Consider the following 23,290-nt stretch of genomic DNA (forward strand, 5'->3'; position numbering starts at 1 on the left):
ATTATGGGGTCTATCTACTCAATTTATAGTATTTAAGACGATTTGCCGATTTTTTATCTCCCTGTAAGGAAAAATTATCCACAAGGGCTAGGACTCGAGCTGTAGTGCTCAGGAGAGGTAAGTAGAAGTCAAAATCAATAATGTTTTCTAATTGTCATTGCTTGTACATGATATGGGTCATTTTCTGTTAGTTTTTGACCAAAACTTTAGAGTTTATATTGAGAAGAGTGAAGCAATCGGTTTTTTTTAACACCCTTTATGAAAAGCATCACAAGTAGATGCAGAATAAACTCCAGTAGCATAAGCAAATCAAATTTAAAACCAAATTAGCCAAAACATATTTATTGAAATTTTTTACATTAAATGGAGAGAAAAAAAAACATATAAAAAGAAAATTTTAAATACAAATTGTTCCCAAATCCATTTTTTAAGATTAGTTGTCCAAATCCAGAGGTAATGTAATCTAACACCATTCTGCGGAGTGGTATCTATAAGTCCTGGTATATCTGGTAGCATAAAAATAGCATGTATCAAAATACCAGTACCAGTAATTACAAACATTTGATGATTTACACCTATCCTCACAAGATGATGCAGAATTAACTCCTGCTCCAGTATTACCTACATAAACCGCATGAGTAATGCCATAATATGTCCAACATCTCTTGCTTCCAATGACACAGGATTTACCATTTCTATCAGGTCCAGATGCTTTGTGCCTGCCATAGCTACTGAATGTTGGTTTGTAGAGGAAACAATATCCATAATAACTATCCCAAGTCCAGGCATAGCACAATTTATCCTGACTGCACCTGTTGATACAAGTAGATCTATAATAATCCCTTGCAACATAATAAAACTCCAAGATCATAGTGGCTCCATTAAATCTACAATTCTCCACAGTAATTCCTTTTAGTTCTTGATCTTTCAAAACATTTTTAGCATCTTCTCTAATAACTATCTTTAGAACATATCTGTTTTTCTTGCAGTTCTCAATAAGTAATACTCTACCATCATTTTTATAGTCAGAGAAGCCAAAAGTACCCTTGGAGTTTTGTTTGACAAATGTAAGGTCGAATTCATCATTTCCATACTTGAACTCTTTCCTTCCAATCATTTCTTTAAAACCAAGAGTGGCATTCAATGGTTCAAGGTGCAGATTTTTCTTTGATGTTATGGTTGAGGGATCTAATTCAATATTGACACATAGAAGTACATCATTTCCTTCACAACATCTTTGTGATTTAGACAAGATCTTAGGTCCTCCTTTCTTGACTTTGCCAGTGAACTTAGCCTTTACATCATCTTTTCTTTCTACTTCAAGTGCAGATCTATTTCCTTAAAGGGAGTGTGAACGTAAAAATTTCTCATCTGATTATCAAATCTTAACATTTACTAAGCACATTTCACTACACTGATCAACCAAAAATGTCCTATTCACAAAAATATCCAGAAATAATGCCTTGATTTTATGGTATTTTGAGATGGAAAAAGGAAAAAACAGGGAAAATCTGAACGTTTTTGTTTCTTATAATGTTTGTAGGGATATTTAACTTGTCATATATAGTTGAAACAATTTACTTACTGTTAAGGATTTATTTTATGCTATAAAATTGCCAATTAGTTTTTTTATAACGTAGTAATTAGGTAATAAAGACATATTTTAAATTCGTATTATTGACAAAAAAAATACCTCACTGTCTACAAAGGGTTGAATCTCATAGGTTATATAAAATAATAATATCCTTTTTTATTGTGTTGAACAATAAATAACCCACTTTGGAGAATTAGTTTACACTTTTATCAGACTGTTTATAAAGAAATATTGCGTCTTTATTATTTACAAATTTGTAATTAAAGGTGGGCGAGAGATGGGCCATCTAAAGTTAATTGGATACTAATAAAAAACCTGTTTCTGGCTTTGTTATTGTATTTGGTTTTCAATAAAAAAATATTGCTTATTTTATCAATTTCTAAGTAACTATACATTGGATTAAAGCAAGGATTATGTTAAAAGTCAGCTTAACTGTTAGGAAAAATCTAGAACTATGTGAAAAAGTTTAATTTTAGCTATAATGGGAGAAAAAAGCAATTTAATGCACATTTTATATAATACAGAAAATTTCTTCCTTTACCCGTACCTTATAAAAATCGTCGGAAAAAGCCGTTTTTTAAGCAAACAAAAGCGCGTTTTGCTCTATCTGTGAGATATCATGAATGAGATAATGTTAAGATTTGATATTAAGATGAGAAAAATTTACGTTCACAGTCCCTTTAATAAATTATTAGTAATTATTATTGGGTGAACACTGAACAGTAAGTGCAGTCAGTATTCTCTAAAATGGCTATAACATTTGGAATGATAGTGCAGCTATTACCTTTTATGATACAAATAAGGATTTTAATTGCCAATTATCTGAAAAGTTTATATCCTTGATCTGCAAATTTTTTTTAAATTTTATAACTCTGCCAACCCTAAATCTTCATGCGGTTTTTAATATTTTTGTTGTGATTCAATCCACGCATATAACGATTGCTTTAATCGTTTTCCAGGTCCCATAACTGTGCTGCTAGACCTTTATTTTTTTAAAATCGGTTCAGAAATAAGGATTTTAGAAGCTATAATATTAGAATATTAGTTGTTTGATCCTTATCCTATTGGGGAGTCTGATGGAAGTCAGGAACAAAGCCTAAAACCAACCCTAAGACATTTATAAACCTTCCCTTAAAAGTGTAACCAAATTTGAACAGTATTAGCAAGCTGTTTTTTGTTATCGGCTGGCCGGAAATCGGCCGACTTCGGCCGGATTCGGCCGATTAAAATAATCGGCCCACATTTTCTTCATGTTAAGTTTAAAAATGTCGTATTCGGTCATTCCTTGGCCGATTTAGTCGTCTAAGGTGGCAAAAAAATAGTCCTGGTCGTAATAAATTCAAATCCGTTGACCAATCTAAAATCGATCCACTGGTTGTCGCGTAACGATGATTTTAAAGTTGTAGACATGATAATAATTGCATAAAATAGAAGTAAAGTTTAAAAATACCGTAGCCGGCTATTCCTTGGCCGATTTAGTCGTCCAAGGTGGCCAAAAAATAGTCCTGGTCGTAATAAATTCAAATCCATTGACCAATCTAAAATCGGTCCGCTGGTTGTCGCGTAACGATGATTTTAAAGTTGTAGACATGATAATAATTGCATAAAATAGAAGTAAAGTTTAAAAATACCGTAGCCGGCTATTCCTTGACCGATTTAGTCGTCCAAGGTGGCAAAAAAATAGTCCTGGTCATAATAAATTCAAACCGTTGACCAATCTAAAATCGGTCCACTGGTTGTCGCGTAACGATGATTTTAAAGATGTTATAAATGCTGCGTATGTTATAAATATAATAATGTCGTCTTCGAAACAAAAATTTTACTCTAAGCAAATTTTTGAACTTCAAATGTGATTCAGATGGATCTTTTACCATAAAATTACTTTTTCATAAACTAATTATTATTTAACTACCTTTTTTACAGTAGCTGCACTAATATTCCACCAAAAAAAAATTATTGACTGCACTTACTGAACAGCCTAAAAACTTGGGTGAACTTAAAATAAATGAATATTTCATTTTCCAATAACAAATTATTGATCATAATTTATACATAGAAAGGACGAATAAAAAATTAAGTAAACACTGATATATTAATAGCAGTTTTAAATCTAGTTGTATAGAATGTATAGAAAAAAAGTATGACAAAAAATATAAATATGAAAAAAGATTTTCCAAAGATCTTTCTTAAAAGTAACTTTTCTTTTACTAAAAACAATCTTTCTAAGACTGTTTACTTTGACTGAAATAAATTGTTTATTATACCTGTGCCCAGGGCAATGCTTGCAAAGTAGATGAAAATCAAAGTCCGACAATAATTCATCCTAGATAAAAATTAAACTTTGGATAAATTATATTATATTTATAATTTTGTTGTTTTATGACTAATATTTATAAATTAAATAAATTATTAAATAAATTAGATGTATTAAATACTATTTATAATTTATTACCTTATAATATTCTTAACTGGTTCAACTGTTAGAGAATACTGAATATTTGCTCTGCAAGTAGTCTAAAATATTAACACTTGATACTTCATAGGTTATAAAAGTGTGACCTTAGTGATTAGAATATCTGGAAAAATACTGATTTTAGCTATATTCTCGCTAAAGTATTTAATGATTAAAGAAACGTGGATTATATATAACTTTTCATTCTCTGAAGTGTATATAAATAAAAAAAAATAAAAATTATTCCTAAATTTCAGATCAGAATTTATTGAGAATATTTTGCCCTGAAAAAAAACAAGAATTAATTGCTTAATTTTTCAATTAAATGGCAAAGTAACTCAAAAATTTAGGTTGACATTTCATTGATAAGTTTTAAATTGTAGATTTTTACTTAAATTTTCAAATTCATAGAATTAATTAACAGTCAAACTGCACCATGTACATGTACTTGATAAAACTTGTAAATTAAATTTCCGCTAAGATTTGCTTCAATCAATTTGTAGGTTCTTGATTTCAGACACACCATAGTCTCTAAGCTAATTGGTTATAAATTTACACCTGTTTTATTAAAATTATAGAAAATTTGTTTGCAAACTTAGCTTTAAAATTATGTAAATTTAATTTTTTCTGGTTTCCGTAACAAGTTGTATTGTTATTTTAAAAGCAATGCCCAATAAAAGATGAAAAATAGCATACAAACAAACTAGGGTTGGGCCGAATATCTGGCCATTTTCAATATCCGGCTGTATATTGAAAATATCCGGCAATCTAATATGTTAATAATACTACAACAAAAATCACTGCTTTTTTAATTTTAAATGGCTATAATTTTCTTATTTTGTGTTTATCTTCACGTAAATATTATATTAGAAATCTCAAAAATAATATTTTGTGGCGGCAGCTGTTCTTGACAGCTGTCAGTCGCCGCAGCCGGCGGTCGTCAGGTAAACGTTGAGGAAAGGCAGTCATCAGTTGAGGAAAGGCAGTCATAGAGAGAACATGTCTCTCTGTGCAAACATTAAAATAATTAAAAATGTGATACTAGTGCGTGACTAAATTAAACACATTTCAAAATTAAACTAAATTTTTTTGCTAACAATTGTGGCAAGTTTTTTTTTCAAAAGTACTCAGATCAACTCACAAACACAAAAGGTAAAATTAGTAAAATAAACATAAAACAAAAATATTATGATATACAAACTGAAATAGTAAATCTAAACATATAAACACAATATGCCCAATCCGCTGCTAATCTACTCTTACTCTTACAAAATCAAACTTTTTAAAATTAGAACAATCCCAAAAAAGAATGTTAAAATTGTTAGGGATGCACATTATTTGTCTGCAGGACAAGTCTTGATTAGAAGCTCCAGAAGTAAGTAATCCTAACTTAAACATCGAAAGAGAAATGGATACACACAGAAAATAAAGATATTTATGTAAAGTACATTCCTTAATAAAAATGTTAAATATTTCTTTATTTTCATATATAATAATTCATTTTAAATGAAATAACAACTTATTTCTTTCTTACGCAACAAGAATCTGCTTAATAAGCATATCAAATATAACATTCATAAATAAAAAGTTTAACATTTTAAATTTTTTTAAATCCTCTCATTCATTTCAGGAAAAAGACTTGTTATCATAAAATAAATTACTTTAAAAGACAAATTACTAAAAATACTAAAATTACTAAAATACACTAAAAAAGAAAACTAAACAAATACCTAAACTACAAAAAATGACAAACATAAAAATAAACACTAAAAAAAAAATACTTTACAAAAAAAATTACACTTTAAAAATACACTATAAAATAATACACTTTTAAAGTAAAAAATATGCAAAAATATAGACCTACATCAAAAAAACTTGACTTAACTAAAAATACTCTAACACAATAAAAAAATGAAATTATCAGCAAAAGTAGGTTTATATCAGCCTTCCTTTTCTCATTTCATAGGAAGCCTGCTGGTTTTCTTAAGCTTGGTGTAGCTTTTAAGCACTTTAAACTGTAGCCCTGTAAATTCAAAACTGGTCAACTGTAAGACTCCACTGATTGAAGCATATCATAGGAGGGTGTTGACCATGGTCTGCATGTAATATAAATTATAAATTTTTATAAAATTGTAATCTTATTAAATGTAGATTCGAAAATATATATTCATTCATATATGTGTTAAAATTAGTGGTATTATATGACCACAATAAGATGAAAGCTTTATAAATGATTATTTCCATTTGCTTATGGATAATGGACCACTATATTACCATTATATTAATATTAGAACAAAGTTGTTTTTATCTTGGAGAAAACAATGTGTTTGTTTTAGGGTTGGGCTGATTTCTAATGTCGGATATCCGGTATCCGACCGGATAACTGGATATTAAAATATCAAAAATAATTTCTTTATAAACTGGAGTTTCATTATATGGCCGTTTACCTGACGACCGCCGGCTGCGGCGACTGACAGCTGTCAAGAACAGCTGCCGCCACAAAATATTATTTTTGAGATTTCTAATATAATATTTACGTGAAGATAAACACAAAATAAGAAAATTATAGCCATTTAAAATTAAAAAAGCAGTGATTTTTGTTGTAGTATTATTAACATATTAGATTGCCGGATATTTTCAATATACAGCCGGATATTGAAAATGGCCAGATATTCGGCCCAACCCTAGTTTGTTTGTATGCTATTTTTCATCTTTTATTGGGCATTGCTTTTAAAATAACAATACAACTTGTTACGGAAACCAGAAAAAATTAAATTTACATAATTTTAAAGCTAAGTTTGCAAACAAATTTTCTATAATTTTAATAAAACAGGTGTAAATTTATAACCAATTAGCTTAGAGACTATGGTGTGTCTGAAATCAAGAACCTACAAATTGATTGAAGCAAATCTTAGCGGAAATTTAATTTACAAGTTTTATCAAGTACATGTACATGGTGCAGTTTGACTGTTAATTAATTCTATGAATTTGAAAATTTAAGTAAAAATCTACAATTTAAAACTTATCAATGAAATGTCAACCTAAATTTTTGAGTTACTTTGCCATTTAATTGAAAAATTAAGCAATTAATTCTTGTTTTTTTTCAGGGCAAAATATTCTCAATAAATTCTGATCTGAAATTTAGGAATAATTTTTATTTTTTTTTATTTATATACACTTCAGAGAATGAAAAGTTATATATAATCCACGTTTCTTTAATCATTAAATACTTTAGCGAGAATATAGCTAAAATCAGTATTTTTCCAGATATTCTAATCACTAAGGTCACACTTTTATAACCTATGAAGTATCAAGTGTTAATATTTTAGACTACTTGCAGAGCAAATATTCAGTATTCTCTAACAGTTGAACCAGTTAAGAATATTATAAGGTAATAAATTATAAATAGTATTTAATACATCTAATTTATTTAATAATTTATTTAATTTATAAATATTAGTCATAAAACAACAAAATTATAAATATAATATAATTTATCCAAAGTTTAATTTTTATCTAGGATGAATTATTGTCGGACTTTGATTTTCATCTACTTTGCAAGCATTGCCCTGGGCACAGGTATAATAAACAATTTATTTCAGTCAAAGTAAACAGTCTTAGAAAGATTGTTTTTAGTAAAAGAAAAGTTACTTTTAAGAAAGATCTTTGGAAAATCTTTTTTCATATTTATATTTTTTGTCATACTTTTTTTCTATACATTCTATACAACTAGATTTAAAACTGCTATTAATATATCAGTGTTTACTTAATTTTTTATTCGTCCTTTCTATGTATAAATTATGATCAATAATTTGTTATTGGAAAATGAAATATTCATTTATTTTAAGTTCACCCAAGTTTTTAGGCTGTTCAGTAAGTGCAGTCAATAATTTTTTTTTGGTGGAATATTAGTGCAGCTACTGTAAAAAAGGTAGTTAAATAATAATTAGTTTATGAAAAAGTAATTTTATGGTAAAAGATCCATCTGAATCACATTTGAAGTTCAAAAATTTGCTTAGAGTAAAATTTTTGTTTCGAAGACGACATTATTATATTTATAACATACGCAGCATTTATAACATCTTTAAAATCATCGTTACGCGACAACCAGTGGACCGATTTTAGATTGGTCAACGGTTTGAATTTATTATGACCAGGACTATTTTTTTGCCACCTTGGACGACTAAATCGGTCAAGGAATAGCCGGCTACGGTATTTTTAAACTTTACTTCTATTTTATGCAATTATTATCATGTCTCAAACAACTCCAGGCGGGTTCAAACATTAATTTAAACCATGAAATCACAGTTTCATTCAAAACGTTAAAAGGTTGATACTCTGATGTTTTGTATTATTATAGTGAATATAAAATCCGACATCAGATAGAAATTTCAAGTCTATTGGGAGAGAGCATAAGAGACAGGAGAAACAGTGATAAATAGAGATGTACTCATGCTGAAAAATCGACCATGGCAACGCAAGTGGTTGAGATGTTTTTACCCCTGGGTTTATCATTATCAATGATTTTGTTAGTTGTGGAAATGAGGTATAACCAACAAGCGAAATAAATTTGAAATAATACTTTGGCGCAAATAGAGAGGTCGTAAATTTTACGATGTGTTGCTCCCTAACGACAGCTGATAAACACGTATAGGTTTCGTGATTTTCCCCCCGAATTAATTACTTTATTACTATGTTAACTATTTTTGTGGTAAATATTATGCAATGTCCATTAATAAGTTTCTTTTTTTTTGTGTAAGAAACTTCTTGAAAAGTACAATAAATTCGAACCATCATTTATTGCATAATATTATAAACAGTTTTCCGCGGATAATAAAATAGAAAATTGTTAAATTAAACCCAATTTTGTTAGCCACAAGAAACCAAAGGCTCGTGCTAACAAAATTAGTTTAATTTTCATTCTGATATTCGTGGAAAACTGTCTGTCACACGAAGATGATTTTTAAGTTCGGCTGATAACCGGTTCTATCCATCGGATATTAGTCAGTTTCGAAGCCATACTGGAAAACTTATTATTAACTCTAATTATTCAGGATTTTAAAACTTTTTTTTACAAACCATTTACCCCTGAACTAGGACACTTTGAAGAGACTAAGTTGCCTTCCCAAGATAATTATCCTTAACAAACACTGTGGTCTAAAAGGTTGTCAAAACATAGCTAAACAAGAATAATAACATTTATAGAAGCAAAGCTCTAGTATCAGACGGTATTACAAACAAACATTAACAATTAAAGAGTGTTAGAACTTAATAAAAAGTATACCAATCTAAAAGTGTTAAACAAAATTGTCTATTAATTTGTTGCAAAATTGATTTAATTAGAATTTGTTGTCCAAAGAATCATTACTTTAGAAATCAGATGAATAGGAAATTATATGATACAGAAATTGCCAAAAAGTAAAAAATCAGCATTGAATTGACGTTTAAATGGACTTACACAGACTTTCTGGTGAAAAGTTAAAATTACTACGCTTTCTAAATTTAACATAAATCATCATACACAGTGTGACTTCGATAGGATAATTCTACCATGCCCAAATAAACGACAAGAGCTAACTGTTACGGACGGACCTACAGACGGACGGATGTACGGACTAACCTACTCTAATTGTACTAAAAGTTGCTTTTGCTTTTGCCAAACTATGATTAATAAATATTAATGTCTGTTTTTAAACCATTGTATTTTTGATTTAATATTTGTTTACTAGATTATATGCCTTGCTTATCTAGACAAGGCTTAGAGAAAGAGGATGTAGTAAAATAAATATATTCATTAAATCATCGTTTTCAAAAGTAACAGGATCTTTGTGTGTCTGTCTGCTCTCCTTTAAAAAGTAGCTTCACACAGGGCCCTGGGATTGTTTTGAGATATTATAGTTTATCTGATCGTTTAAAAATCTTAAGGGAACTATAGAAAATGCCCAGGGAAGGTTTTAGATTTTTTGTGGAAAGGAGGAAAAAATAACTAAGCCCCCCCCCCCAAAAAAAAAAAAAAAGGTTTCCCTCATAAATTAACAAAACGTATTTTTTGATGCCCATTTTAAGTAAGGTTAAATAAAGTTCAAAAGAGGTAAAAGTTTATATACCAAAATTTTTTGATTGGTTTTATAAACTTTTGTCTGCGATACATTTGTTTTCATTAATAATCATAATCGTTTTTTTTCCAGCAAAATATAAATTAAACGGATTCTTAGCTATAAAAATAAAACATATCTTTAGTATCAAATAACAATCTATATTAATATCTATTTTACAACCATTTAATATAAAAACAAACATGTTAATAATGATACATTTGATATTTCCAGGGAGGAGGGGACATTGGGTTGTTTATTACACTGGTCCGCAAAGTTTATAAATAACATTTTCTTATTCGTTTGCTCAGCAACTTTGGGAACTATCTTGAATTTGATTGGTTGGGTCCATAAGTTTAGTGTCCAAACGTTTCAACTCCTAATTGTAATTTACAGAAGGGGAAATTTTGTGTATTAACTTTGGGAATGTAAATCAATTTATCCGTCATTGTCTTATCCCTTTAGATTCTTGAAATATTCCCCCCTGGGTATTATATTTATATAAATATTAAGACAATTGTTTATTATTGCTAATCGCTTGAGTATAAATATACATATCTTCGTGGATAGGAACAAATACCATTAAAAATTATTTGGGTTAAAAATGTTCGAATTTCATGAAATAAATCTTCGAAAAAATTCAATGTTTAAAAAAATAATTCCCCTAACTTCATATATATTTAAATCTTTATTTGATAATTGATAGATATATGGAGGAAGAAAGGTATGTTGATTAATTCCTTTACAATAATGGCCTTTAATGGGGGCAGGGGGGGGAATGGGTTTTAATTTTTTTAAAATGTAAAAATCAATGGAGTGCTTTATTATGGTTTATAAGGTTGTCAACAACCCCCTTAAAATTGAAATTTGGATGACTAATCTTCTCCATATTTCATTGTTTTACTTTTACTGTCTATAATACAAAGTAGCTTGATGTCTGTCCGTCTGTCTGTCTGTCTGTCCGTCCGTCCCTTAAGATCTCGGAACCGGAACCGATCGGATTCCTTCAGGGAATATACCTACTGGTCCTTTGGTGGTTTTAGGCTACTTTCTTGGGGGGTGGGACACCCTCAACCCTCCCCCCAAAACAAAAAATCCCCCCCCATATTTTTGTTGTTGTTGAAGATTTCCTTGGTCCTTTTTTTGTTGTTGAAGATTTCCTTGGTCCTTTTTTTGTTGTTGAAGATTTCCTTAGTCCTTTTACGAATTTCGCCTTAATTCTTTTTTTATCACCTCTTGGGGCAAAGCCCCTAGAGGTTAGGGGCGAAGCCGCTAGTATAATATAATTTAATACTTCTTTTTATTTGAACTACCGTTAGCTTGACCATACAGGGGCGTCCAATTTATTTTAGGGGGAGGGAGGTAATTCCAACTTTACCCCCCCCCCCTTGGACGTCTTTGTGACCATATTCAATTTATTTTTATGAAAATAAATCCTTTTGCTGTGTGTTTGTGTGTGTATTTAATATTTATTGTATGTCCAAGATCTAAGCAGTATTGTCATATGCACGCTCAATTGAACCATTTTGGATCAAAGGTGTTCTTTAAAAACCACGTAAGGAATGTATATAAGAGCGAAGTTTTTTTCTTTATATATAATAGGCAGGGATCTAAATGGATAAGACAATGGCCAATGAAGTCATGTACATCCCTAATGATGATACACATAATTACCCCTTCTGTGTAGATTAGAATCAGTGCTTAAAACGTTTAAACATTTAGTTTAATTAACCAATCAATTAAAATTCACTAAAGTTCCTAAAGTTGTTAAGCCAACGAATACAAAAACTTTATTATAAAACTTTTAAGACTAGTGTAATAAACAGCCCATTGTCCTCTCTCTCTCTCTCTCTGTGTATAATCAGTATAACTCTAAAGGATATAATAAAAAAGCTCATTGTCATCATTATGATTTCAAGGTTATTCAATTAAAGAGTAATTATGCTATATTTAAAAAGTAATATAATCTTTCATTTAGAAAGTGGAAAAGAGTAAGATATATACGAACACACTTTTTTTTGAGTATAAAGGTTTTAAGAGTAGCTGCGCTACTCAAATTGATACAAATTGTTGTTTTGTATGAATGTATGTATATATTTTGTTCTGAGTCTAATGATAGATATTATTTACACTACATTTCATCTTATAAGAACATTATACATCAGAATAGGGAACATATAAAGTAGGGGAGAAGACATTGGGCTGTTTATTACGATAGTCTCCAAAGTTTTATAATAAAGTTTTCTTTTTTATTAGCATAAGAACTTTGGGGCTCTTATTGAATTTTGATTGGTTGGCTCATTAAGTTGAGTGTCCAAAAGTTGAAATAACAAATTGTATTCTACAGAAGGGGTTATTTTGTGTATCATTATAAGGGATGTACATTAATTTATCGGCCATTATATTATCCCCTTTAGATCCCTGGAACACTCAATTCCACCCACATGGATATATATCCTTATATAAAAGTAACAGGACGTGTGTCTGTCTGTCTGAGAGTGTGTGTGTATGTACCATTGTATCTTGTTAACCGCTAATCTGATATGGTTTCCTTTACAGTGTAGCTTTTCATAGGTTCTGGAAAAGTTTTAAACTATTTTGGGGAATGGTACTACCAGCCTCCTTTACAATATGGCAGCAATATGGTATAGCCAACAAGCGAAATAAATCTAAAATAATATTAGAAAAAAAGGTCGGCAATTCTACTATGTACTTAAATTTTGTCTTCAAGAATGTGAAAAACTAGGTTAAAAAAAACATAGATAAGGATTTTGATAAAAAAAAGACTACATAAGCAAATGTATATAACAAACTCCTTGGCTTTATTAATGTTATACAAAATAGTTTTGATCCTGAAATAATGGTTTTACTGTAATTTTTTAAAACAAAAAGACAAATGTAAAAAGAAAAAGTTGAATAATCAGTCTCTAAAATAGAATTATTATCTCATTACCTTAATTCTACTAATTATATGATTTTCAAAAACCTTACTTCTTTATACATATAGGAGGATAAAACATTGTATTAATTGTAATACATAATTTTTACAAGTTACAAATCTCTGTTCTTTATTGCAGTATGAACTAAGAGGGGATGTATCGTATATAGTCGGATGCATAAATATGAAAGAGGGGCTGTTTTAGTCTCTGAAGCTTCTATATAGATCACTTAAGAAAGAACAAACTTTTTTTTGGTGGGGGGGTTATAAGGGGTTTCAAGGGTTTGAGGAGGGTATAATAACATATTTTTATTTTATTTTGAGGGGAGTAATATTTTTGAAAATTTTCTGAAGTATTTGTTTGAAGAAATAAAAGTGTGTGTTTTTGTGTTTAGATTTATCAGCTCCTTTCTAATTTCAGACATGTTACGGTCATTTTGATGTCTGTTGGGTAGATCGAATCCATAAATACAGTTGATGAAACCAAATTTTATATATAAAAACTAAAGATAATTTTTAATGGTCGTTTTGTTAAATTTGTGGTTGTCACTTGTAACGTTATGTTTCTTGTTATCTAATATTTGATGTTTAAGTATATATGATGTTATTTATAGGTCTTTACGATTCCCCTGGAATTCCTTCTTTAAACTTTTTCTAAGCCTTTAGTCCATGTGGGAAGTATGACCCCTATTGAGAATTACCTAACCTAATTATAATAAATATTAACTGGCCGAAACAACCTTATTTAATTTTTTCCTGGCTTTTCCTTATAAAACTATTTTCCCAGGCCTAACATCTCTGGAGGGTAAAGACATGTCCTAAACCTTCGGGACTACCCATTACACAATCAAATCTAACCTGACCTAAAGTAATAAACAAAGAAATGAAAACGGTCGCACTCTTTTTCAATTTATTTCAAAATATGGGGGAGATTGCAATGTGTTCTACTAGGCATTTTGAGTGAAACCTCCATTAAAATTGGGCAATCCCATGTGGGTGGAATTGAGTGTTCCAGGGATCTAAAGGGGATAATATAATGGCCGATAAATTAATGTACATCCCTTATAATGATACACAAAATAACCCCTTCTGTAGAATACAATTTGTTATTTCAACTTTTGGACACTCAACTTAATGAGCCAACCAATCAAAATTCAATAAGAGCCCCAAAGTTCTTATGCTAATAAAAAAGAAAACTTTATTATAAAACTTTGGAGACTATCGTAATAAACAGCCCAATGTCTTCTCCCCTACTTTATATGTTCCCTATTCTGATGTATAATGTTCTTATAAGATGAAATGTAGTGTAAATAATATCTATCATTAGACTCAGAACAAAATATATACATACATTCATACAAAACAACAATTTGTATCAATTTGAGTAGCGCAGCTACTCTTAAAACCTTTATACTCAAAAAAAAGTGTGTTCGTATATATCTTACTCTTTTCCACTTTCTAAATGAAAGATTATATTACTTTTTAAATATAGCATAATTACTCTTTAATTGAATAACCTTGAAATCATAATGATGACAATGAGCTTTTTTATTATATCCTTTAGAGTTATACTGATTATACACAGAGAGAGAGAGAGAGAGGACAATGGGCTGTTTATTACACTAGTCTTAAAAGTTTTATAATAAAGTTTTTGTATTCGTTGGCTTAACAACTTTAGGAACTTTAGTGAATTTTAATTGATTGGTTAATTAAACTAAATGTTTAAACGTTTTAAGCACTGATTCTAATCTACAGAAGGGGTAATTATGTGTATCATCATTAGGGATGTACATGACTTCATTGGCCATTGTCTTATCCATTTAGATCCCTGCCTATTATATATAAAGAAAAAAACTTCGCTCTTATATACATTCCTTACGTGGTTTTTAAAGAACACCTTTGATCCAAAATGGTTCAATTGAGCGTGCATATGACAATACTGCTTAGATCTTGGACATACAATAAATATTAAATACACACACAAACACACAGCAAAAGGATTTATTTTCATAAAAATAAATTGAATATGGTCACAAAGACGTCCAAGGGGGGGGGGTAAAGTTGGAATTACCTCCCTCCCCCTAAAAAAAATTGGACGCCCCTGTATGGTCAAGCTAACGGTAGTTCAAATAAAAAGAAGTATTAAATTATATTATACTAGCGGCTTCGCCCCTAACCTCTAGGGGCTTTGCCCCAAGAGGTGATAAAAAAAGAATTAAGGCGAAATTCGTAAAAGGACTAAGGAAATCTTCAACAACAAAAAAAGGACCAAGGAAATCTTCAACAACAAAAAAAGGACCAAGGAAATCTTCAACAACAACAAAAATATGGGGGGGGATTTTTTGTTTTGGGGGGAGGGTTGAGGGTGTCCCACCCCCCAAGAAAGTAGCCTAAAACCACCAAAGGACCAGTAGGTATATTCCCTGAAGGAATCCGATCGGTTCCGGTTCCGAGATCTTAAGGGACGGACGGACAGACAGACAGACAGACGGACAGACATCAAGCTACTTTGTATTATAGACAGTAAAAGTAAAACAATGAAATATGGAGAAGATTAGTCATCCAAATTTCAATTTTAAGGGGGTTGTTGACAACCTTATAAACCATAATAAAGCACTCCATTGATTTTTACATTTTAAAAAAATTAAAACCCATTCCCCCCCCTGCCCCCATTAAAGGCCATTATTGTAAAGGAATTAATCAACATACCTTTCTTCCTCCATATATCTATCAATTATCAAATAAAGATTTAAATATATATGAAGTTAGGGGAATTATTTTTTTAAACATTGAATTTTTTCGAAGATTTATTTCATGAAATTCGAACATTTTTAACCCAAATAATTTTTAATGGTATTTGTTCCTATCCACGAAGATATGTATATTTATACTCAAGCGATTAGCAATAATAAACAATTGTCTTAATATTTATATAAATATAATACCCAGGGGGGAATATTTCAAGAATCTAAAGGGATAAGACAATGACGGATAAATTGATTTACATTCCCAAAGTTAATACACAAAATTTCCCCTTCTGTAAATTACAATTAGGAGTTGAAACGTTTGGACACTAAACTTATGGACCCAACCAATCAAATTCAAGATAGTTCCCAAAGTTGCTGAGCAAACAAATAAGAAAATGTTATTTATAAACTTTGCGGACCAGTGTAATAAACAACCCAATGTCCCCTCCTCCCTGGAAATATCAAATGTATCATTATTAACATGTTTGTTTTTATATTAAATGGTTGTAAAATAGATATTAATATAGATTGTTATTTGATACTAAAGATATGTTTTATTTTTATAGCTAAGAATCCGTTTAATTTATATTTTGCTGGAAAAAAACCGATTATGATTATTAATGAAAACAAATGTATCGCAGACAAAAGTTTATAAAACCAATCAAAAAATTTTGGTATATAAACTTTTACCTCTTTTGAACTTTATTTAACCTTACTTAAAATGGGCATCAAAAAATACGTTTTGTTAATTTATGAGGGAAACCTTTTTTTTTTTTTTTGGGGGGGGGGGGGCTTAGTTATTTTTTCCTCCTTTCCACAAAAAATCTAAAACCTTCCCTGGGCATTTTCTATAGTTCCCTTAAGATTTTTAAACGATCAGATAAACTATAATATCTCAAAACAATCCCAGGGCCCTGTGTGAAGCTACTTTTTAAAGGAGAGCAGACAGACACACAAAGATCCTGTTACTTTTGAAAACGATGATTTAATGAATATATTTATTTTACTACATCCTCTTTCTCTAAGCCTTGTCTAGATAAGCAAGGCATATAATCTAGTAAACAAATATTAAATCAAAAATACAATGGTTTAAAAACAGACATTAATATTTATTAATCATAGTTTGGCAAAAGCAAAAGCAACTTTTAGTACAATTAGAGTAGGTTAGTCCGTACATCCGTCCGTCTGTAGGTCCGTCCGTAACAGTTAGCTCTTGTCGTTTATTTGGGCATGGTAGAATTATCCTATCGAAGTCACACTGTGTATGATGATTTATGTTAAATTTAGAAAGCGTAGTAATTTTAACTTTTCACCAGAAAGTCTGTGTAAGTCCATTTAAACGTCAATTCAATGCTGATTTTTTACTTTTTGGCAATTTCTGTATCATATAATTTCCTATTCATCTGATTTCTAAAGTAATGATTCTTTGGACAACAAATTCTAATTAAATCAATTTTGCAACAAATTAATAGACAATTTTGTTTAACACTTTTAGATTGGTATACTTTTTATTAAGTTCTAACACTCTTTAATTGTTAATGTTCGTTTGTAATACCGTCTGATACTAGAGCTTCGCTTCTATAAATGTTATTATTCTTGTTTAGCTATGTTTTGACAACCTTTTAGACCACAGTGTTTGTTAAGGATAATTATCTTGGGAAGGCAACTTAGTCTCTTCAAAGTGTCCTATTTCAGGGGTAAATGGTTTGTAAAACAAAGATGACAACATCCATAAAAGCGAAGCACTGAAGTAGAAAAATAAACATGTTTAAAATGGACGTACGGACATTCTGGTAATAATTATAGAGTTGCTACTCTTTCTAAATCGTACCTAACCACTACAGAGATCACCATGCAAAGTTTGAAATCGATAGGACAATTCTAATTTGCCTAAATTAAAGAAAAAAGCTATCTGTATCGGAAGGACGAACGTACGGACTGACCAACCCTAATTTTAGAAAAGCTTCGCTTTTAAAAAGTTTTTAATAATTAGAGTTGATAATAAATTTTCCAGTATGGCTTCGAAACTGACTAATATCCGAAGGATAGAACCGGATATCAGCCGAACTTAAAAATCATCGTGTTATAGACAGTTTTCCACGAATATCAAAATGAAAACTAAACTTTGTTAGCACGAGCCTTCGGTTTCTTGTGGTTAACAAAATTGGTTTTAATTTCACAGTTTACTATTTTTATTATCCACGGAAAGCTGTTTATAATATGATGCGATAAATAACTGTTATTTATTTAACGTAGGTTAGACCTGACCAAAGCGTTTGATGCATAAATAATGGTTTGAATTTATAGTACTTTTCATGAAGTTTCTTACACAAATTAGGGTGGATTTTTTTCCTGACCAACCCCAAAAAATTGAAACTTATTATTTGATATTGCATAATATTTCCCCTCAAAATAGTTAACATAGTAATAAAGTAATGTTTCAAACAATGAAATTAATTCGAAAAAAAAATCACGAAAGCTATACGTGTTTTTCAGCTGTCGTTAGGGAGCAACACATCGTAAAATTTACGACCTCTCCATTTGCCCCCCAAATATTATTATTAATTTATTTCGCTTGTTGGTTATACCTTATTCCTGACTGTTTCCACAACTAACAAAAACATAAATAATGATAAACCAAGGGGTAAAAAATGCCAACCACTTGCGTTGCCGCGATCAATTTTTTAGCATGAGTAAATCTCTATTTATCACTGTTTCTCCTGTCTCTTATGCTCTCTCCCAATAGACTTGAAATTTCTATCTGATGTCGGATTTTATATTCACTATAATAATACAAAACATCAGAGTATCAACCTTTTAACGTTTTGAATGTATTTGTGATTTAATGGTTTAAATTAGTGTTTGAACCCGCCTGGAGTTGTTTGAAGTGGCTACATCAACCATTCCTTGAGGCGAGTGTGTATGTCTAGGCAAATAAGTTATACTAGCAAACAACCAAAACTACGAGGTATGTATGTATGTCCTGATTATCTGAAATTAGGATTCAGCTGCACATGTAGATTGATAGTTAGAATCCATTGGCCAATTATACATTGGTAAGCTTCGCGCATAGCTGACTTAATTCCTTGTCATATATCAAGCTGACCCGCAATTCTCATGGAAGCTACTCAATAATTACATCACCTTGGCCTAGAATTTTGGGAGGTGCATATTAATCACCACAATTAATAGTAGAGAATGGACGAGGAAAGGCATAATTGAAATTGCTTGATAGGAAGCCTAAATTCCTACTAATCTTCATTCTTACAACCTAAGGATACATTTTTAGAATTTGAATAAATAGATTCTTTCTTATAGCATTGTAAGTTGTTATTCTGGGAAACAAATTTCAAACAGTTTTAAAAATTACCGTTGTTTTCAATGGATAAGCTTTCTAAATAGTCCCTAATTGTTAAAGGACTCATCCTTTCATGTCTAAATCAACAATAAAACATTGCTAAGTAGATAATCAACACAAGAATATGTTGCAAGAGGCATGATCTAAGTACCTAGTATAGTGTCTAACTTTTTATCTTTGTGACGTAACAAAAATCCATCTCTTTTTTAGGGGTTTCCTTTCCCACCTCCCCTCTCATCCTTCGATTTTTGTTACGTCACAAAGATAAATAGTTAGACACTATTACTAGGTTCATGATCTAACACAAACATAAAGTTCAAGTTAAAGATAGAGATTTAAATAGTGACATTTAAACGTGAAAAGGCATTGCTAAAAAAAGACTGTTAATACTATTTGGTTGTTTTTTAGAAACTCTGTGGCAAATAGACACAGTATAGATACATACTTAAATTTATTAATAAGGATTCTAAGGATGTACTGTCATAAATTTTGAAAATTTTCAATTGTTATTATAGACAGCTTTCCGCAGATAATAAAATGAAAAATCAGAAATAAAGATTGTCTGTAAAACAATGTTTTTTTATGATTTTTCAGTATGGCTGAGAATCGATTCTTATTTAGTGGATATTAATCTGTTTCTATGCCAAACTGGAAAAGGGTTTTAGGATATTTTTATTTAAGTATTTGGTTGGTTTTAGTCTTTTTTTTCTGCTCTTCCTTCCACTTACAATAGAGAGCCCCTAGTCCCTAGGGACGCAGCCGCTGCTTTTAAATATAAATTGAGGAGGTACCTTCTTTAACAAGAAATATAAAAGGATAAAAACATAGTTGGGACATAACAGTTTTTGGGGAGGGATGTGTATGTTTTCTCACATGAGGGGTTTAAATGACCCTACCCCTTTCCCCGTTCAAAAAAACATACACTGGAAAAATGATACATTACTGAAAATTTTTATATTATCTATAATACAGAGTAGAATGATGTCTGTCTGTTTGTTTGTCTGTTTGTTTGTCTGTTTGTTTGTCTGTTTGTTTGTCTGTTTGTTTGTCTGTTTGTTTGTCTGTTTGTTTGTCTGTTTGTTTGTCTGTTTGTTTGTCTGTTTGTTTGTCTGTTTGTTTGTCTGTTTGTTTGTCTGTTTGTTTGTCTGTTTGTTTGTCTGTTTGTTTGTCTGTTTGTTTGTTTGTCTGTTTGTTTGTCTGTTTGTTTGTCTGTTTGTTTGTCTGTTTGTTTGTCTGTTTGTTTGTCTGTTTGTTTGTCTGTTTGTTTGTCTGTTTGTTTGTCTGTTTGTTTGTCTGTTTGTTTGTCTGTTTGTTTGTCTGTTTGTTTGTTTGTAGGTAAGGAACTCGCTAACTGCTGAACCAATCGGGTTCTCCTTTACAGGGTAGCTTCTCATAGGTTCCAGGAAGGTTTATAACTATTTTTTGGGGGGTGGAACACCCCCAACCCCCCCAAAAAATGAAAAATAACCCATCCAAATTTATTTCGTTTTAAAACAAAAATTAAAATAGTAGGGGCGACTTACCATCCCCCCCCCCAAAAAAAAAAGAATTATCCCCCTCCCCCTCAAAAAAAGTATTTAAAAAAAAATTTCTAAAAAAATTTTTTAAATCTAAAATATGAAAAATTAGTTTGATTAAACCTCTTGGGGCATAGCCTAAAGGGGTGAAGCCGCTAGTAAGATACATAGGATGGACAATTTTTAATAGAACTAAAAAAAAAATATTTGCTTTTCTCTGTAAAAATATCCTTTATGTCCATGGCGGTATAAAGTCTTTGCTGGTTATAAAATTAAGGTAATGTTTTAGACAAACTTTATATACACTCAATTTACCAGATATTTATGTAAATGGTGGAGTTTGTCAGGAAGGGAGGAGACATTGGGCTGTTTATTATACTAGTCCCCAAAGTTTTAGATAAAGTGTTCTTATTCGTTGGCTTATCAACTTTTGGGACTTTTACTGAATTTCGATTGGTTCATTTATGTAGTTAAGTGTCCTAATGTTTCAAACACTAATTGAAAGGGTATATCATTGGGAATGTATAATATATAAATTTATCGGCAATTGTCTTATCCCTTTAGATCTCTGAGAGTTTGTGCTAATTTATCAAGTTAACCAGACTACATACACTATTTAAGGCAAGGAAAATCAAACATCTATAAAAGAAATGTTGACAAATATAAATTAATTTAAAGATGGCGTCGGTTAACATTGATTTGTCTAATCGAGCACCGACACTAGACTATAAAAGTTGGAAAGATTTTTAATCAATATAATAGATTTGAAATCTGCATAAAATTTTAAGGATTTTTTATAAAATTCGTTTTTTATACAATTCTTTATTTAAAGGCGCAAATACAAATTAAGTTAAATAATTTTAAGATCTGTGATTGTTGGATTGAAAACTATCTGCGCTCTGATTGGAGAAGCTTAAGTGACGTACATCATTCAACCAATTAGAGCGTAGGTAGTTTCCAATCCAGCTATCCTATTGGTCAAAATTTATTAACTTAAATCGTATTTGCGCCTTTAAATAAAGAATTATATAAAAAACGAATTTTATAAAAAATCCTTAAAATTTTATGCAGATTTCAAATCTATTATATTGATTAAAAATCTTTCCAACTTTTATAGTCTAACCGACACCCCCTCTTTTTATGTTGATTGTTATATTAGGTTAGGTTTCATTGGGTAGAGGAACGTGAGCCCGTAGAGTTTGACCAGCGCAAGTACAGGCCCCGCAGGGTTTAAGCATAAAGAATACTTACCCCTCCATTATTTTCAATTTATTCCAACAATAGGAAGGGGAGTCATGTCCTACCAGGCAATATTCGGGAAAGCGCCGAAACGTCTTTTTTCTGCTGATTCTGTCTTTTTACTAGCTAAGCTGATATGCAATTAGGGCATTTTCATCATAAAATTAAAAAATTCATTAATTTTTAAGTATATGTTTATACAACAAAGTCCATTTCAAAATTTAAAATTCTAATAATTTTAATATCTAAGTGCCTACTTTTTTGAACGATTTTACAAATTACGCTTACACAACATAATTCATAATTTTGTAACTTCATTTTATTCCATTAAAAACGTCTTATTTCGTTTCCTTATGCTACAATCATTATTTTTTATCGATCGATATTCCATAAATCACTAAAGAATCCTCGAAAAGTAAGCTAAAAGAGTTAGAATATTGGGAAAATTCGAAGAATTGGAGAAGTATTTAGGAACCAATCGAAATGAAACGAAGAAATTCGTGAGAGTGTTCGGATATGAACAGACTAATTCGAAATCGAAAAATTAATAAATTCGATGGTAGGTAGCTATTATAAAGCTAAAAAATTTTTTAAAAAAAAGAATCATTTTTTAATAATCTGAAAAAATACTGTAAGAAAAAACTAATATGAAATTAAAAAATCTTGTTTTATTGAAGAATCTTAATGAAAAAACATAAATGTAAAAATAATACAAGTTATATAGTGACTTAGTTAGGCAGAGTCATGATGAAAGTCTGAGAAGATTCGATGGCTAAGAATTCCTCGCCATTGGCTCTAACCTCCGGAACTTCTTGTGGGAGCGGGTAACCTTCGTTGTTGAGAGGGCATCCTTGGGGGTCTAGATAGCCCGAAGCTAACAAAATTTGGAAAATAAGGGCGCGGTTCAGAGAGGCTGAATGGGCGGAGGACCAAGAAGGTGTCGTCCGTGAAGTGATGGAATTGGAGGCTTGGTCTGTGAGAGCTGCTAGGGACCTGGGGACTGCTGTGCTTGAGGATTTTAGCATAATTTTTGAAAAAATTTCGAGGAGCGTTGTGTCGTCAATAGCTCGATAATGTTGAGCTGTAGCAATGGAGCGCCATCAGCCTAAGACTCGGATATGATCATCGCTCATACCTAATCTAAAGGCCGATGACACTCCTAAGCTTTTTGCGGATTTAGATGTAATTTTATGCTTAAGTCCTAGATTACTATAAATTAAATTGACGTCCTTCATTAAGGTAGAAGCTGAAATGGCGTAACGTCCATCTGCAACTAGGATTCTAAAAATAATTACTAATAAAATTGTGGAAAAATAAAAAAGGTAAAAGAAATGTGTGAATTTATTATGC

The 23,290-nt window shown here is 30.7% G+C and overlaps 1 protein-coding gene across 1 annotated transcript; it reads right to left on the reverse strand.

Moving 5' to 3' along the window:
* Positions 1–336: 336 nt before the first annotated feature.
* LOC145332038 (uncharacterized) lies at positions 337–4,079 on the reverse strand. The gene is made up of 3 exons (XM_080176947.1): positions 4,047–4,079; positions 3,859–3,917; positions 337–1,338 (listed from the first exon to the last, which is right to left on the reverse strand). The coding sequence occupies exons 2-3, from the start codon at positions 3,914–3,916 to the stop codon at positions 464–466; spliced, it is 933 nt and encodes a 310-aa protein (XP_080033073.1). The 5' UTR covers position 3,917; positions 4,047–4,079; the 3' UTR covers positions 337–463.
* Between the last annotated feature and the right edge of the window lie 19,211 nt (positions 4,080–23,290).

The sequence above is a fragment of the Acartia tonsa genome, chromosome 11 (genome assembly GCF_053477335.1).
Source record: "Acartia tonsa isolate MP-2025a chromosome 11, ASM5347733v1, whole genome shotgun sequence".
In the NCBI taxonomy this organism is placed as follows: Eukaryota; Metazoa; Arthropoda; class Copepoda; order Calanoida; family Acartiidae; genus Acartia; species Acartia tonsa.

Coding starts and splice junctions, on each gene's coding strand:
- LOC145332038 (XM_080176947.1), bottom strand. CDS start 3,916: ATGAATTATTGTCGGACTTTGATTTTCATCTACTTTGCAAGCATTGCC. Junction 1,339..3,858: donor AAGCATTGCCCTGGGCACAG/GTATAATAAACA, acceptor ACTCCCTTTAAG/GAAATAGATCTGCACTTGAA.